We start from the raw sequence: 19541 nt of genomic DNA, 5'->3' as shown, positions 1-19541 counted from the left end.
AAGACAGATACCATATGGTTTCACTCTTATGTGGATCCTGAGAGACTTAACAGAAACCCATGGGGGAGGGGAAGGAAAAAAAAAAAAAAGAGGTTAGAGTGGGAGAGAGCCAAAGTATAAGAGACTGTTATAAACTGAGAACAAACTGAGGGTTGATGGGGGGTGGGAGGGGAGGGTGGGTGATGGGTATTGAGGAGGGCACCTTTTGGGATGAGCACTGGGTGTTGTATGGAAACCAATTTGACAATAAATTTCATATATTAAAAAAAAAAAAAAAAAAACTCCCAACAAAAAAAGTCCAGGATCAAAAGTCTTTCCTGGTGAATTCCACCCAACATTCAAAGAATAATTAATACCTGTCCTTCTCAAAATTTTCCAAAAAAATTGAAAAGAAGGGAATGTTTCCAAATTTATTTTATAAGGCCAGCATTACCCTGATACGAAAATCAGATATAGACACCACAGAAAAATAAAATTACAGGCCAATATTCCTGATGAACATATGCAAAAATCCCCAACAAAATATTAGCAAGCCAAATTCAACAATACTTTAAAAGGATCATGCGCCATGATCAAGTGGGATTTATTTTAGGAATGCAAGGATGGTACAATATCTGCAAATAATCATGTGACACATACATCACATTAACAAAATGAAGGATAATATCATGTGATCATTTCAATAAATACATATAAAACATTTAACAAAATCCAACACGCATTTATGATAAAAAATCTCAATAAAGTGGGTATGGAGGGAATGTGCCTCAATGTAATAAAGGCCACATATGACAGGCCCAAAGCTAACATAGTACTCAACAATGAAAAACTGAAAATTTTTCTCAGGAATAAAGATTAGAAAAGGATGCCCATTCTTGCCATTTTATTCAACGTAGTATTGGAAGTCATAGCCATAGCAATTAGGAAAAAAGAAAAGAAAAGGAAATAGAAATATAAAAATCCAAATTATAAAGGAAGAATAAAACTGTCACTATTTGCAGACATGATACTATATATATGCAAGATCCTAAAAACTCCACCAAAAAACTGTTAGAATTAACAAATAAATTCAATAAAGTTGCATGATACAAAATAAATATCCAGAAAAATTTGCTGCACTTCTATACATTAATATCAAACTATCAGAAAGAGAAATTAAGAAAATAATTTCATATACAATTGCATCAAAACAATGAAATACTTAGGAATAAATTTAACTAAGGAGATAACAAATATCTCTGAAAACTATAAGATGTTGATGAAAGAAATCAAAGCGGACACAAATAAATGGAAAAGTATCTCATACTATGGGTTGGAAGAACCCAACCCATTTTAATATTGTTAAAATGTCAATATTACCAAAAACTGTCTATAGATTCAATGCAACCCCTATCAAGATCCCAATGGAATTTTTACAGAAGTAGAAAAAACACTTTTAAAATTTGTAGGAAACCAAAAAAATCCTGAATGGCCAAAGAAATCTTGACAAGGAAGAACAAAACAGGAGACATCACATATCCTGATTGCAAGCTATATTATAAAACTATTGTCATCAAAACAGTATGGTACTGGCATAATAACAGACAAATAGACCAAAGGAACAGAATTAAGAGCCCAGAAACAGACCCAAATATATACGGTTAACTAATATTTGACAATGGAGTCAAGAATACTCAATGGTGAAAAGACAGTCTCTTCCATATGTGGTGCTGGGATAATCAGATATTCACATGTAAAAGAATGAAACTGGACCCATATCTTACACCACTCTCAAAAATTAAAATAGACTAAAGACTTATATGTAAGACCTGAAACCATGAAACTCCTATAAGAAAACATAGGAACAAGTTTCCTTGACATGGGTCTTGGTAATGATTTTTTATATATGACAACCCAAACACAGGCAACAAAATAAAAAATAAACAAATAACACTATATCAAACTGAAAAGCTTCTAGACACACAAAATAAATCATTTACAAAGTGAAAAGATGATCCATGGAATGGGAAAAATATTTGCAAGCCATATATCTGATAAGGGGTTAAGATCCAAAATATATAAAGAATTCATATAACTCAGTAACAAAAAACCCAATTAAAAAATGGGCAAAGGACCTGAATAGACATTTATCCAAAGAAGATATACAAAAGGCCAATGTGTACGTGGAAAAATGTTCAACATCTTTAGGCATTTGGGAAATGTAAATTGAAACCACAGTGAGATATCACTTCATGAATGTCAGCATGACAAGAAATAACAAATACTGGCATGGATATGGAGAAAAAGGGACTCTTGTGCATCATGCATGTTCTTAAATTTGTGTGCCAATATAGGTATCTAGTGATATACTGATTCATATGGGAACCCATTTTGTCTTCAAGCTATTCCCTTTGATTATGATAAATGATGATTAAAAATACAAAACGTGCCTTCATGACATGAAATTGTAATCATATTTAATATGGAACATACTTTCTGATTTTTTTCTTCAGCTCTGTTTTTAAAATATTTTCTGGGAAAACATTTGTATATGCAGTCGATCCTCATTATTAATGGATTCTGTATTTGCAAACAACCTTGCTTGTTAAATTTTATTTTAACCCTAAACTCTATACTGATGTGTTTTTATGGTCATTTGCAGTTATGTACAGAGTGACAGAAACTTTGAGTTGCTTTGATGGACAAGTTTTCAGCGGAGGTCAAACAAAGCAACACTCTGCCTTCCCATTTCAACTCTCAGACTACAAATGTCTCCTTTCTGTGACACATTTATAGCATTTTTGCGTTGTTTGTCGGTAATCTTACTATTTAAAATTGACCTCAAACAGAGTGCTGAAGTGCTGTCTGGTGTTCCTAAGTATAAGATGGCAGTGATGTGTCTAATATCTTAGATGAGTTTCATGCAGACATTGGTTACAATGCTGTTGACTGTGCATTCAATGTTAATGAATCGACAATAAAGATTAAATGGATGCCTTTATACAGAACCACAAATAACAGAAAGTTATGTTTTGATTAATTGATGCAAATGTGACTGTGGCTCACAGGAACGTAACCCTAAATCTTCCCTAGAAGCAAAGCTTCAGTCTTGTCTAATTTATTAGTCACAATGACTTCATAAAACATAACTATCATGAATATTGAGAACTGACTGTATTAACTTTTTAGTAATTTCACTCTTTAAAATCTTTCTGTATTTCAATCATAAGAGCACAATCGATTTCCAATTTAATGTTTTTGGACTTACACATATATGCACATATAGATATATGTGTGTGTATGTGAATTTATGATTTTCTTTTTTTTTTTTTTTTTTTCAACGTTTTTTATTTATTTTGGGGACAGAGAGAGACAGAGCATGAACGGGGGAGGGGCAGAGAGAGAGGGAGACACAGAATCGGAAACAGGCTCCAGGCTCCGAGCCATCAGCCCAGAGCCTGACGCGGGGCTCGAACTCACGGACCGCGAGATCGTGACCTGGCTGAAGTCGGACACTTAACCGACTGCGCCACCCAGGCGCCCCAATGATTTTCTGATATTAATCCAGTGATACAGATCGGTTTCATGATTCAAGTTATAAAAGCTAAATACCCATGAATAAAGCAGTGAATTGAGAGAATTGTCTGAATCAGAATTTACATCTGAATACTTTGAGGTGAATCTGAAATGCTGAAAAGTTTGAATTACAAAATATTTCAAAGATGCATGCTTCTGTTGTTCAACTTTGAGATGTTTTCATTTCTTAACTATCACAGAGAGATAGTTGTATATCAAGTCTTCAAGATTTATCAAGTGACATTTTGTAAAAGCATGAGAAAATGTCCAGACTTTTCACAATCAGAGCCTTTATCATGGGTTACAGTGCAGGGAACTTGGTTGTAGAAGTACTTTGGGGAGGCTGCAAAGAGAAATGGCTTTAAGTTGAGACTTGAAGAATATGGATTTTATTAGAAAAAGTAGATGACAGGGGAAAATAAAAATTTATGGAAGAAATTAGTATGTAGCATATTTGGAGACTGAATGTATCATGTTGGTTTAATATATTTAAACCTTAAATTACAAAGAATAATTTTTACTAAGTGTGAATGATTACATTTGAATCTCTTTAGGACACCTACTTATATGCAACTAAGAAGATAACACATGATTGAATTTAAAAAACATACTCGACAATATTCTTGCCTGGGCAGAAACTTATATCCAGAACAGAATGATCTCTCTCTCATTTGAACCCATCCAGGGTTCCCTCATGTGTAACAGTCCTATCTGCCCTACTTTAGAATGCAACATCCTGAATATAATTAATTTCTGAAAGCAAATATTAAAATAATCTTTACATGAATTAAAAAGAGAATGAGAGAGAGGGAGGGAGGGGGAAGGAGGAGAGGGGGAGTTAGAGAGGGAGGAGAGGGAAGAGGAGTGGAGGGGGAGAGAACAGGAGAGGAAAGAGAAGTGTCAGGGTTTAAGCTGAATCTGAGAAGTCTGAGTCCAGGCCATATACTGTGTGTGACCTTTGAGGCTCAACCGTAGGCAACTACAAAGGCTCTACCTGGTAGACTTCATGGGGAGAAGCTGTCCTCCCCACAAGAGACTTGGTATATAATCTGGAGGAATTTGTGTTCGAGGACTCATGCCCCTCTTCCACCTCAACAGCAATGCTCTAAGATGTATATGCATCACTAGTCCAACTGCCTCCATTTGGAGCCTTCTTATTGAGTAGGCCTTGACAAAGCTATTTCCAGGTGTCTCTGCTGAGACCTCCTTATCAGGAGTCCTTGAAGAAACTCTTCTCTCTGACTCAATGCTTTCCCGCTCCTAGCTCTTCTTGTGACCTGGTGCCTTAATGTGGGGAAAAACAGAACCCCGGGGAGCGGACACTTGTATCTTGTTTTGTGTCTTGCTTATACTCTCACAGTAAGTGAATGAAGCCTTGACTGTTGCCTTCAGTCTGGCTCATTATATTAATTGACTACCACCAAACTGGCATCTCAGCAATTTCTCTCTCTGACAGAATCCATTTGAGCTTATCTAAAATGCAAGAGGGTGAGATGGAATTGAAAACATTATTTAATTTGGTAAATCATTACTCTTTTTTCCCTAGATAGTATAGCTGCAAAATTATGGAGAAGTAGTCCTTGAAGTTGCCATAGGAATTCTTAGTACTAGAAGGGACTTCAAGAGTTTTTCAGTTCAATTCTTACATTTTACAGATGAGGAGAATGAGGCACAGAACAGTTTGAAATTGAGCCACAAGTGGCACTTGGGGTCCTGAGCCAAAGCAAAAAAACATTTTTTCTATGTGACCTTTATATTCTACAATGTATATCTTGAATTCAAAGACCCTTAGCCTGAAGAATTTGTGGGGAAATAAAATGGCCTGAAGCAAGAATGGATGCCTAGGGAAAGGAGATGCGAAGACAAACTCATTACATGATGTTTATTGTATACGACATTTCTTGTATCTGCTGTTTCAGCTCATTTTGAGGACCCTGAAATTTTCTTGAATTTAGTTATCATGAGAACTTTTATGGTTATTATATAACTTGGAACCAGTGGAGAAGGGGGTGGTAGTTTTTGTCTTCAGATAATTTATTAGAAGGCACAGGAGGCTTTATTTATTTCTTTTACATATCTGAGAGCATACTGCTACCATCACCCTGAACTCAAGAAGGAATCTGAACACTACACATGACTGTTACCTCCTTCCTGTCCATTAAGGGAAAATCTAAAGCCTTTCCTGAATCCCGAAACAGGAAAACTAATAAAAGGAAAAGCTTCGCTCATGAATTCTCTTCATTGTTCTAATATGGGATACTGATTAGAATTTTTCTTAAGAACTTTTAATTATTCAGGAAAACCTATATTTAATGAATTGGCAAAGGTCTATTTGTTAATTGGATTTTACTGTGCCAACACATTGTAACCAATCATAAAAATAACAGGAATGATGAGCTTTACAGAGTGAGGCAGAAATTGGTGTGAAGGTAAATCATTTTGGAAAACGTTTGCAGGGAATAGAAGTGGGAACAGAAGTGGGGGAGTAGAAGGTAAAAAGGAAAGAAGGAAAAGCATGTTCTTGAAATGGTCACAATGAAGACCAGAGTTTCTAATGTGCCTTGTGGTCTGCTCCTCAGAACTGTGTACCTAAGGGTAGAGGGAAGCAGAGGGGACCATTTGTCCACAGCTTCCCATTTCCCCAGTCAAGGTGTCTTTCGTGGGTGGCAACTTCCTCACACATTCTCACCTGTGAATACCACACTGATTTCTGTGGAGGGTGGTAGAGTCAGAGAAGTTCCAGGGATGAAAACAAGGGCTATAGATGCAGCTAGGGTAGAAAGTTACCAAGATATATCCGGGCAAAACTAACTGCCATACTAATCACTGAAGTCAAAGGTGAACAGCAGGATGAGAGGTGAGGTACAACAAAGGTCTGAAACGATATGAAAATCACTATTTTAAAATATTACCTGAGAGAGCTCTGGAAATTCCATGAAAGTGCTCTAAGGACAGCAATGGAGGGTAGGATGGGGCTAGCAGTTGAGCAGTGCTCTGTGGCCCCAGCATGAGATTCATCCTGAATAGCTCCTTTGATTTCCTTTATATATTGGCTTATGAGTTTGTTTTTTTAAATAGAGTTCACTTACTTATTTTGAGACAGAGAGAGATCACAGTGCATAGGAGCAAGGGAGGGGCAGAGAGAGGGGCAGAGAGAGAGGCAGAGATTGATCCCTCTGCAAGCTCTGTGTTCTCATCACGGAGCCCAATACAGGGCTTGATCCCATGAACTATGAGATCATGACCTGAGCTGAATGCCCACGGAAGAGTCAATTGCCCAACCTACTGAGCCACCCAGGCACTCCAATATATTGACTTAGGAGTTCTTGAAGTAAGTGTCTACATCTAAACACAAGTTTGGAGACTATAGTCATAAATCATTGTTTTAGTTAATTAATATACATTAATCTTTATGAAGATTAAAAATATGAAATTCACATATTTTAAAAACTTCACACAACATTTAGTCTTAGTATTTATCGTTAATATATTTTAAGATGTCACACTGTTTTACATTATTTATCAAAACCAGTTTATCTGCTCCTGCTAACCAAAATAATTTTATTTCAATTAATACCTAAAGTGGAATTCTAGAAGAAATAACATTTTAAACTTTTATGTGTAAAGAGTTCTCTAAGACATTCAAAATCCCAAAGTAAGGATTGTTAGCATTTAGCATGAATGACATTTTGAAGTAGTCAGAAACCAATTATTTTTATTTCCTCCTTAGAAGTAGAGAAATTATACCTAGGTTTTATTCACAAGATTTACTTATTGTAGCAGTTGCCAGAAGTTTTCCCCCAAATACTGCATGTAAGTATTAATGAAAATATTTGTTCAGGAAAACACTTGTGAAGAAATCTTCACAATAATTCTTAACACAGATTTAGAGATAAGTTAACAGTATTAAGGAGAGTTAATTCTTCAACATCTCGTTTCTATGATCTGCTGGAACTAGAACAACTCTGGGAAAATAGTGAAATTATGTCTATTCACATTAATATAAAATATAAACATTTAATATATAAAGTTCAAAGAACATGTTTCAAAGATTATACTTTATGGAAGCACAGCAAAAATAAAAGTTTAAAATATGCCTATGAATAATAACCACCAAATTTACAATAATAATAGTCTCTGGGGAGTCAGTATAATAGGAGAAATGAGGCCACTTCTTATATATATGTAGCATATGTATAATATAATTTACATATTATATGTTATTATGTATATATAATTGTTATATATTATGGATTACTTATAATATATAATGTTTATTTTTGAGACAGAGGGAGACAGAGCGCGAGTGGGGGAGGGGCAGAGAGAGAGAGAGAGAGAGAGAGAGATGGACAGAATCTGAAACAGGCCTGTCAGCACAGAGCCTGATGTGAGGCTTGAACCCACGAACCATGAGATCATGACCTGAGCCTAAGTCGGTTGCTTAACCGACTGAGCCACCCAGGCGCCCCAACTTATAATATATAAAACATACAAGCATGTATTGTATATTATATAAAGTATACAATATATATCATTATGTGTAATATATAATATATATTACTAGTATATGTAATTATTATAATTATACATATAATTTTTGAAGGTGAAGAATCTTATTACTCTCTATACATTCCTTTGTGCTGGAAACATTTAATAAAATATGAGATAGCTCATTCTTTCAAGAAAGAAAGGAGAGAAAGAAAAGAAACTCAGTGATAACTCTATGTAGATGACAGAAACACAACCTACCACAGAGGAAATGAAAAGCAACTTAGTGTTTTTAGGACACACTGAAGAACAGTGTTATGGTAGAATTAGCACCTATATGTGAAATAAAGTTGACACTGTAAGAAATACTACGAGGAGCTCTGTATTGCAAGTAAAAGGAATACAATTAAATTCTTATATTTTCATGTAAACCATTATGTTAAGGACAGATTTTTATTTAGTAGGATTTTTTTTCCTTTAAATCCATCCTCAAAAAAAAAAAAATCATCCTCTAACTAGGATATTTTACAGTTTTAAAAAAGAAAGCAAGCTTTGTTAGTATTTGAGCTTTCTAAATAAACAATTATCTTTTTTTATTTTATTAAAATTACTAGTGACCATATTCAGGGACTTATGCATTAAAATTAACTCATATGTATATACGTATTTGTGTGTGTGTGTGTGTTAGATAAAATATATATATAATAGATATATAAAATATATATCTAATATATATATATTAGATAAAACATTGTTATTCCTTATTTTTCAGCTAATTATATCTGAAGTGAGGAAAAAAGCTTATACTTCTGTTCTAATCAGTCATGCCTGTTCATTTTGTAGTTTAAATCTGAATCAAATATTTAGTATATAAAACAAGTAAAAGCTCATAGGACTTGTTTTAAAGTCAGAAATACTTTTTAGTGAAAGAAAAATGACAATAACATCTTGCATATATATACATTCTCTGCTCTGGTAACTGGTCATATTGAGAATTTATCTAGTCAAATTAAGAAGTAATCTGAAAAATGAAGGCAATATCATTCATTTGGCGCTCTTCATTGGAACTTTATTGGTCAGGATGATTTACACAACTCATAGAGATCTAACAGTTTCCAACCCTCTACTTTTTCTTTTTTCTTTCTGTTCTTTCTTTCTTCTTTCTTTCTTTCTTTCTTTCTTTCTTTCTTTCTTTCTTTCTTTCTTTTCTTTTCTTTCTTTCTTTTCTTTCTTTCTTTCTTTCTTTCTTTCTTTCTTTCTTTCTTTCTTAACAGTGTGTGCATAGACAATGTTCACGACTACATGGACAAATCTTTTTGGAAAAAAAACTTACAAAAATAAATCCATGTGGGACAATATCAACTTTTATATTTATGATTAATTCTATGCTTTGGATAAGCGCTCTCAAAAAATGAAACATTCCTGGTGGCTATAACTCTGTGTACTATTCTGGCTGATTTTTTAAAAAATATTCTTGACAATAATACATTTTGTAATATTTTATCACCACAGTTTTTAGAATTTGTGTGGTAAATTTAATAATATTACCTTGCAAGTAATTTTTTTCTTTAAAACCAAAAAAAGTTTTTGTGTGATGAATAGCTATAACATTTCTATCATTTGACATCTGGATTTTAAATCTTTAGATCATAGGATGGTGATGGTATCTCTTTTCCTCCCTCATGTTTTTCAGAACAGCACTGTGTAAGAATCCTACTTAAGTTATACTATTTAATAATGTTGTTGATGAAGGTATGATGATGATGGAGTTGGGACAGAACAGAGCAGTATTAATCATGGTATCTGCGTTAGCAGTTATCTTTGTTGTTGTTTTGGTTGCCATAGTCACCTGAGCCTCATGATTCACTTGGTGTATTAAAACATACTAATAAATATTACCTTAATCTGGTTAGGAAACTGCAACTTGACCATTAATTGTACTTGACCTTTCAAAAGTATTTGTTGAACTTTAAATAATAGCAGGACGTGAGCATTTTACCTCAATACTCTAATGGGGGTAGCATTTTAGTCACCTTTTTAACAGGGGCAATAATATCTCTGAACTATCACTTTTGTAGTAAAAACACCACAGCCTGGAGACAGTCCAATTAAATATTCTAAGCTAAATAAACATATTTTCTTCAACCCCAGATGCTTTCTTCATCACTTCATCAGTCACTAAACTGTCTATTTTTCTGTTTCGCAGTCATATTCCCAGAGGGTTACCTGACTGTGGAATTAAACACCCAACTTGCCACAGGTGGGTGTTGGGGATGAGTTTTCAAATCACACTGCATTTTGTTAGAACAGAGAAGTAAAGCATAATATCATGTTCTCACTAAGATGCAATGTCACTATCTGTCTCCAAGCCATCAAGAGGTCAGATGCCTTTAAAACAAACTCACCTAACCAGCAATCTCTTAAACACTGAAATAATACAAGCCTTCTTATTTCACAGCCAAATTGCTGCTTTACTGGCTCTCTCTTTATAGAAAAGTGTAAACTAGAGGGGAGAAAAATAAGGAAGGAAAATACCAAGAGAAGAAATAAAAGGAAATAAAAGATTATGCTTCAGACAGGATTTCTAGACACTTTAGTAATTTCTCTTCATTGTGTCCATGATTCCAGACATAAATTTGGGGTACTTTATTATTTCCGCATTATTATGGCTAACTAAATCTATTCCGTCAGTCTTTTAGTTGAATTAACTCAAATCATAATTTGCCACTCTAATAAAAAGAAAATTATATTGGCTAATATAGATATTATATTGAACTAACAGTATTATAGAACTAATGAACTACCTGTCCTTGGAGAAATCACTGATATTTTCTGTGCCTCAGTTTACTCCTCTAGCATAGGTAATCTCTAGGGTCCCTTCCAGTCTCATCAGCTTGTGATTCTATGAATTTTCTTAGGACAAATGAGAATCATATTCTCTCTTTATAAAGCAGTCCTTTAATTATGCTTTATTTATTTATTTTTATTATCATAACTGCAAATTAGACTTGGTTTTTTATCTTTGAATCTTTGTATTGGATTATTACAAGGTAAATGTTTTCAAAAATAAATTCTTCCATTGATTTCCTTCCTGCATTTTCCCTTCTGTTGTTAGCCTTCTTCTCAATAGATGGTGCTCTTTTCTCAGAGACACTACTTATCTTATACCTCAGCAAAAGATTAGAGAAATTAGTTTTATTCTTTAACAATCATTAATTAAAGAGATCAGGCATATAAGAAAGAATCGATTACAAGCAACTTGCAGCACCTTGATCATGAAAGTATAACAGGGAACATGATTGTTTAATGATTGAGGAGCTCCATTAAGCCCTACAATACTTGCTGAATAGATGGAGTGAATATTGTAACTAAATATGAAAATACCATGTTCACTACATACAAATAACCCCTAGTAGGAAGAAAACCCCATTTTAAGGTGTTAAAATATTTATTTACTTTAACAAAAATGAATATATCATATTCCATATTAGCATGTAGGATTTGAATATACACACCAGCACTAATGCAATCTACATTAATCTCAATTAATATTGAAAACTCGTACACTCTTTGCCAAACAAACCTGGAGCATATGAGTAAACAGAATATGGCCCACAAATTCTTTTGACATAATTTCACTGAGTAAAGACACTTTTTTCCCCATGAGCAACCACTGTAACTTCTTTATATTATAGTTTATAATCCAGAATTATGTCGCTTTTGGTCACTTTTAACTGGGTCTCATTATCAGAGGATTTGAAAAACAGTCATACCCTGCATTTCTCCTGAACCACACTCTATTCCCAATTCGGTTTGTGACTCCCATAGCAGATCTACAGCTGCCAACTGCAAAATGGTCTAGGCAACCCAACTGTCATATTTATTACAATAAAACAACATTATTTACTGTGGAGAGACACAAGAAAAACTTTCTCACTGAGTGTCGCCTCAGGATGGCCACAAGGGAAGTGAGACAAATGTGACAAGGAAAGAGGAGGGCAGGGGGTGCAGCAAAGTACACGGAAACCAGCAGGGGTAGGAGAGTTGCCAAGGTTCTTCTCTGAAAAGAACTCAAAAGGAGACCGGCCCCCAAATTAGGAAATCTTACTAGAATTCCTCTTTCATTATTCACAAATTACTGTGTCCACAGTTCCTGTGGAAGGGACTGAGGGTTCCTGTGTCCAAGAGCCCCCTTGGCTCAGTGTAAGTGAGCTCTAAGACAGAGCTTATTATTATTATTTTTTTTTCCCCGGAGCTTTACAGCTTCTACCAAAGCAACTTCTCTGTTTCTGAAATTTTTGATTCTTTAACAGTGGAGAGAAAAACAGAAAAGTAGATTTTTGCACTCACAACAACCACTCTATCCACTGTCGCTCCCATAATACCCCCCTGTTTACCTCTCTTCTCTCATCCTCCCGCCAAACACTACCCAGGGGTCAGGTGTCCCTTTACGCCCCTATTAGCTGCTGAAATCTCTGCTGGGAGCCCTGGCGCCTTCCTTACCTGATAATCACATACATGACCAGGAAGTTTCCGAAGAGACCCACGACGCACACGATGGAGTAGAGGGCCATGATGGTGATGGCTGTGATCATGGAAGGACTGCCGGTCGAAAGGCACGAGCTGTCGCTCCCGCCCAGCTCCGTGCGGTTAGGACCGCATGGGTCGGACAGGTTGCCATCTAGGTGGGAGAAGTTGACCCAGGAACCCGGGCTAGGTGCTGGGGAGCAACTTGAAGAGTGTAAATAGGGATCAGTGCAATTGCTGGCGTTCGTGGGGACGGTGCTGCTGTCCATGGTGCTGACGCCTGGCTGGGACCTCGTTGTGAGGTAACAGCGAGCACCCAGACTTTTCCAGGTTCCACGCGTCTCAGCTGCTTCCTCTCGCCGCCGCTACCACAGTTCCTGCTATTTCTTACAGAGACCAATCCTGGTGCAGCCAGAGAGGAGCTTCAGGCAGAAGGGGAGAGCTGGGCATCTGACATTATCCACTGTTTGTAGCCCCCTTTCGCCTTAGTAGTAGAGACACATCCTCAACCCAACACCACTGTAGGGAGGGGAGGGAGGGCTGTGCGGGATCCAGAGGCTGGAGGGGAGGGAGAAGAGAGAAGGGGGGTGGATTTTGCGCAAAGCGATCTAACGAGTTGGTCTGTCTCCCCATTCGGCACTCGTCCCTGCAAACACATCTAAGGAGGAGCAGAATGGGGAAGGGAGTTGGAGGGAAGGGTTGGGGGGAGAGAGAGTTAGTTCTTGGCAGCAGTAAAGCATAAGAAAGGGGGCTGACCTCACTCTATTTTCCTAGCGCCGTTTTCTCTGTATAATACAATACGACAGGAAACACATTGGCCTGGTGCAACCTGAGTAATCCTTACCCCCCAACCCTTTTCCAGCCCTCTAGTCTGATGAAATCTTTTGGCATAGGGCACACAAATTCCTCGTCTTTAGTCTCCTTGTCTCAGTCCTGCGTGTCTACACATAGCAAAGGTGTTTTTACATCACTGAACGAGAATTTTCAACCCTATAAACCTGTCTGAAACAAATGTCCTTTTTCTGAAAAAGAAGTGAGAAACAAACTTTTGTGTAGGAAACTTATTCCATTCAGTCCATATTCCTTTAATTTCTGCTAGAGCAGAAGCTTTAGTTGCAACTGATTTTTATCCTGGTGGGGAAAAGGCACAAGAACTGGTTACAGCAATGAGGGGATTGTGGCATTCAGGAAAGTCAACGAAAGGTAAAGGTGATCCTCCACACTTAAATCTCACAGATCTGTTTAGAATTATTTATTACCTCTTTTATTGCCAGGCACATGAACATGTGCTTTTCAGTAGAAGCGTGTCAACATCAAGCATTTGCATTATTTCAGTCTGTTTCCTCCTATAGAGATTCCTAGAGGAATTTCATAGATATCTGGAACTGGTTGATATCCACACAAGGTTGAAGAATATTGCTACACTTAAAAATTTGATACCTCACTTCCAAGACCCCAAATATTTTTATTTTAGAAATAAAATTTAAATCAACCAGGGGTAAGATGTTTTTGTTGTTGTTGTTTGTTTCTTTGTTTTTTGGTAAGTTAATACTAATTCTGAAGTAATTCTCATATCTGTACATGTGTGTATTTGTGTATGTATATGTCTTTTAACAATAAGCATTCGGATTAGGTATCCCCAGTTGGCTGTAAAAAGCAACCTTCTTGGGGAACAGAGAGAGGAGTAGGTTAAGGTGCTTGGAAAGAACATTTAATTCCAATTTTTTTAAATCATTTTCTTGAAAACAGATAACTCATTAGTAAACTCCACCAACCATAAGTTACCTGGCCAATGTTCAATATTATTTTTATCCTTTTATACTGAAGAGTGTAATTTCAGCAATAAAAGTTTACAGAGATTTCCCAAAGACTAATAAAAATACCTTACCACATATTCTTGTATGAACTTGTATATCAATTCACTCACAATGAACTGAAATCTCTCTGGCATTATTTAGTCTCTTGAGGACACATAGAAGCAGTCTAAGCTTTACTTGATGTGAAAGACAAATAGGCACAATAGAATAAGCCCTGGCCTTTGACTCAAATCATTTTGTGAATTTTAGATTTATAACTTTTAATTGTGTGAATCTAAATATGTTACTTTCTCACACTGAGTGACAGTTTTCTTATCAGTAAAAAAAAATGTTAATAATACCTCATAGGTCTGTTAGCAGGATTAAATGAGATATATAATACAATAGTAGTTAATAAATAACTTATTATTATTCCACTTCATATATTTGACAATAATTAAGTAGTCTCTTCTACAATTTAAATATTACTTTCTTTTGGCTGTTCCTTATAAAATGTAGTTTTGGTTTTTTTCTGTAACCTTGCCTTTTTTCTAGTCACATTATAGTTTGTATGTCCTTATTTCCTTTTTCCTTCCTTCCTCCCTTCCTTTCACTCCTTTCTTTCTTTCTTTCTTTCTTTCTTTCTTTCTTTCTTTCTTTCTTCCCTTCCCTTCCCTTCCCTTCCCTTCCCTTCCCTTCCCTTCCCTTCCCTTCCCTTCCCTTTCCTTTCCTTTCCTTTCCTTTCCTTTCCTTTTTTCCCTCCCCCCTGCCCCCCCGTTCTTAAGGTACAGCTCCAGAGCTAAAAACAGTGCCTTAAGTTTGGCTTGACCAATAAAAACTTAGCAATATTACAAACTTTTCTTTCTACCAATGTAGTTATTGGAAGGCCCCATTGACTTTTTTTTTTTTTTTTTGAAGTCACATTACTTTCTTGACTTTCCTTATGTCCTTATGTTTAGTATTGACGACATTCCCTAAACATGAGCCAAATGAGTTCAGTAGATATTTATTAAAGGTCTACTTTGGGCCAAGTTCTGCAGTTTTAAAAGTTAGATACAATTGGAGCTTACTTCTTATGCCTTATAAGTCATGTTTCTCCTGTCCTATAAATTTATAGTTGTTTAGAGGGATCTGAGCACAACACAATAGATTTTTAATTTTAAAATGACATCTTGTTAGATCTAGTTCATGATTCAAATCTAAGAAAATCTTTTGGAATATGATTTTGTCATCTTTTGTATGCCTACTTCCTACTTTATATATTTTATTTACTCTCTCAGCTTTATACACTGTGCAAGAAGATTCCTGAGGGTAGGCCCGTTCACTACATGGTATTTAATACATAGTGGACTTTTTCCTCTGCATGTATTAAATGTATAATATATTTCCATCTATAATATGCTAATTTAATTGAGACATAATTAGTATTTTTTTTTGTTGTTATTTTTATTGAGAGAGCAAGTGAGCAGGAGAGAGGGGCAGAGAGAAAGAGAGAGAGAGAGAGAGAGAGAGAGAGAGAGTCCCAAGCAGTCTCTATGCTCAGCGCAGAGCCTGATGCAGGGCTCAATCCCATGACCTGAGCCTAAATCAAGAGTCGTGGCTCAAATGACTGAGCCACCCAGGTGCCCAGCATATGTTTCATAAATGTTATGGATGGAATGTTTGTGTCCCCCCCCCCCCCAAATTCATATGTTAAAATCCTAACACTCAGTGTGGTGGTATTATGACGTAGGGTCTTTGAGAGGCAATTAAGTAATGAGGGTTGAGCCTTTAGGAATGAGATTGTTGGAGTGCCTGAATGGCTCGATGGGTTAAGTATCAGATTCTCATGGTTCATGGGATTGAGTCCTGTGTCGGGTTCATGCTCACAGCTTGGAGCCTGCTTGGCATTCTCTCCCTCTCTCTCTGCCTCTTGCCTGGTCTCTCTCTCTCAAAACAAACAAATAAACATTAAAAAAACAAAAGGAATGGGATTATTGCCCTTATAAAAGAAACTCCAGAGAACTCTCTAGCTCTTTTTTCACCATATGAGGATACAATGAGAAAAGATCAGTTTGGCAATCTGCAACCTGGAAGAAGACCCTTACCAGAATCTGACCATGCTGTCACCCTGATCTTGGGCTTTCAGCTTCCAGAACTGTGAGAAATAAATTTCTTTTGCCTGTAAGCCACTTAGTTTCTGGATTTTATTATAGCAGCCCAAACTGAGTAAGACAATACTTCATCTAAAATAATCTGGGTGATTTTTAAATGGCACAGCTTGAAAACAAAACACCTTTATGAGTATAATAATAACATTTATTTTTTTAGAGTCAGTATATTCTGTTAACTAACCAGGACTCAGTGTATAGACGTATGGACTAACCATGTGACTTTTCTCTTAGAATTACTGTCACAGAGTACAAATTCCCACTGTCTTTCTCTAGAAACATTATTTGTTTTTCATTCTATGGAGTAGGAATTTGAACTCTGGGCTTCAACTATATATTTTTAACTGAAATCTGATGTTTTCCTTTTCTGCTACTCTTTCTCAAGTTTCATTGAGAAAATTATCATTTCTGTTTTGAATGTGGGATATTCTGGACATCATGATAAGTCTTTCCTTAAATTATGTTAATATCTATATCTCAGTATCTCCCATGTATTCACTATACAGTTTGAGAAAATGCAGGACAAACTTAATTTCTCTTTCAAATAAATATCTTAGGAAAGCCTTGATAAAACTGGGGAAGAGCTGTTATGGGAATAAAAATTAGTATCACTTAGCATATAGTATAAAAGGACCTCATGTTCCAGCTTCTGTTATATTTTAGTTGCTTTATGGGGTGTTCTCCCTTTTCTCCATAATTGCATGTTTCATACCAGAGTGGTCTTAAGTCTGCTGTGAAATCTCAGGTCTCTTGTAAAAGGAGGTGAAGTGTAAATACATAAGTCAATTTATTACATGCTTAATTATTTTATATAACATGGATTCTAGCCATATAATATTTAGTTTCCTTAAGCCTTTAATTTCCTCAATCTGTATATTAGGAATATGTGCTTTTTTGTTAACATTTCTTGTTTAGCCTAGATTTTTCTATCTGAAGAGGGAAAAACTTATCCACCAGTCAAGATTTAACATTGATATCAAACCTTATCATAAAACACTTTTTCACAAAAATATTTGCTTCAAAGCAATGCATTTAATAATGGAATAGATTCTAAACAAGTGCTAAAAGCCCCTCTTCTTTGAATTTCAAAATACATTGGCTTTATTCATATAAATGCCTTTACCCCACACATATTTTAATAGCTTAGTCCTGATTTTTTTGAGACTGTTAATGGAACACAAGATTAACAGCTATTAGTGAAGAATACATAAATACAATGCGTAAAAGTATTACAGTGGTTTGATGTTCCGGAAAAAAGGGGGCATCTAAGGTTTCATTAGAAGAACACTTTATGTGTTTATTTACTGATATTTTCTACGTCATATAATATCTAAATGTGTATACTAAAGGACTTAATTGCATTATGATACAATATTATCCTTGATTACTGTATTGTTGCTTTTACATTCAGTAAAATGGAACAGGTACACTTATTTACATGGTAAAAATAGAACAAAAAATAAAAAATAATTTCACAGTACCTCAACTTGATAAACCTAAGAGAGAGACGTCTGAGATAGGGTGGACAAAAGCCTTGGAGTTTATTTATTTAAAACATTACAAAATTTACTTATTGAATTATAATTGACATATAATGTATTAGTTTTAGGTGTACTACATAGTGATTCACATTTTGAGGGGGTTGGATAATTCTTTATTTGGATTGTACAGATGCTGTCCTGTTTTTTTTTTTTAAATCGAAATATAGTTGACACACAAGTTATGTTAGTTGCAGATGCACAACAGAACAATTCGAGAACTCTACATGCTGTGCTCACAAGTGTAGCTACCATCTGTCATCAAACAATGCTCTTACAATGCTGTTGACCATAAACCTTATGTTGTACATTACATCCTTGTGACTTATTTATTTTATAACCGGAAGCCTGTACTTCCTACTCCCCTTCACCCATCTGGCTTGTCCCCCCACCTTCCTTCCCTCTGGCAACTATCAGTTTGTTTCTATTTTGTTTTGCTTGTTCACTTGTTTGTTTTTTAGATATGACATATAAATGAAATCATATAGTATTCGTCTTTCTTTGACTTATTTCACATAGCGTAAAACTCTCTAGGTCCATCCATGTTGCCAAAAATGACAAGGTTTCATTCTTCTTAATGGCTGAGTAATATTCCATTGTATGTGAAAGTATTTATAATTTGCCTTTTGGCTTTTTATATCTTGTTGTGTGTGGCTTGAATATTAGCAAGAAGAATTAGTGGAAACATTACACTATATTTAATAGTATAAAATTGACCTTAAAGAGCTGATTGCTTTGAGGACCTGAAGGTAGTATTTATGGGTCCAGTTAACTCTTTTGAGCTAGTTTCAGCAGCTAGTTTAAGTGATTCATTGGTCTAAATATCTTTCTTAAAATCTGGATTCTCGTTTCTATTTGAGTCTTTCTCTTCAATTTCCAGTTATAGAGGTCTGCCATTACTCTATTTCTTTTTTAGCTTTATGTTTGGACAAAAAGTTCTCAGATATTTTTGGTCTCAGGACTCTACACATTTAAAAAATATCGAGGATTCAAAACAAACTTTGTTTTATGTAGGCTATCATTATTACAACTTATCATATTAAAAAGTAAAACAAAAAAAAACTTTAGAAACATCCATTCATTTTGGGGCACCTGAGTGGCTCAGTCAGTTAAGCATCCAACTTCGGCTCAGGTCATGATCTTGCTGTTCTGGGTTCGAGCCCCAAGTCGGGCTCTGTGCTGATAGCTCAGAGCTTGGTGCCTACTTCAGATTCTGTATCTCTCCCTCTCTCTGCCCCTCCCTCACTCACACTCTTTCTCAAAAATAAATAAACATTAAAAGCTTAAAAAAATAACTGTAAACTTATTATAGGTAAACATAAGTTTTTAGAAAAATACTATATTTTCCAAAGTAAAATATTTAGTGAAACAGTGGCATTGTTTTATATTATGTAATTATTTTTAAATGTCTGGTTTAGAAGAGGACATTTCTTTATGCAGTCAGTTGCAATATGTTGTTTGGTTGAGGATATGAAGAAAATACTGTC

At 35.5% G+C, this 19541-nt stretch overlaps 1 protein-coding gene across 1 annotated transcript in view; it reads right to left on the bottom strand.

The window, feature by feature from the left end:
• The window catches only part of OPRM1 (opioid receptor mu 1), a 46605-nt gene extending 33751 nt beyond the window's left edge, over positions 1-12854 (bottom strand). Inside the window, exon 1 of the mRNA XM_060617244.3 lies at positions 12547-12854. Within this exon, the coding sequence (XP_060473227.3) occupies positions 12547-12839 (293 nt within the window). The 5' untranslated portion in view covers positions 12840-12854. The remainder of the gene's footprint in view (positions 1-12546) is intronic.
• Positions 12855-19541: the final 6687 nt, after the last annotated feature.

Source organism: Panthera onca, chromosome B2 (assembly GCF_046562875.1).
Source record: "Panthera onca isolate mPanOnc1 chromosome B2, mPanOnc1 haplotype 2, whole genome shotgun sequence".
NCBI classification, from domain to species: domain Eukaryota; kingdom Metazoa; phylum Chordata; class Mammalia; order Carnivora; family Felidae; genus Panthera; species Panthera onca.
The sequence above is the reverse complement of the archived record's forward strand: the minus strand, read 5'-3'. Positions and strand labels throughout refer to the sequence as shown.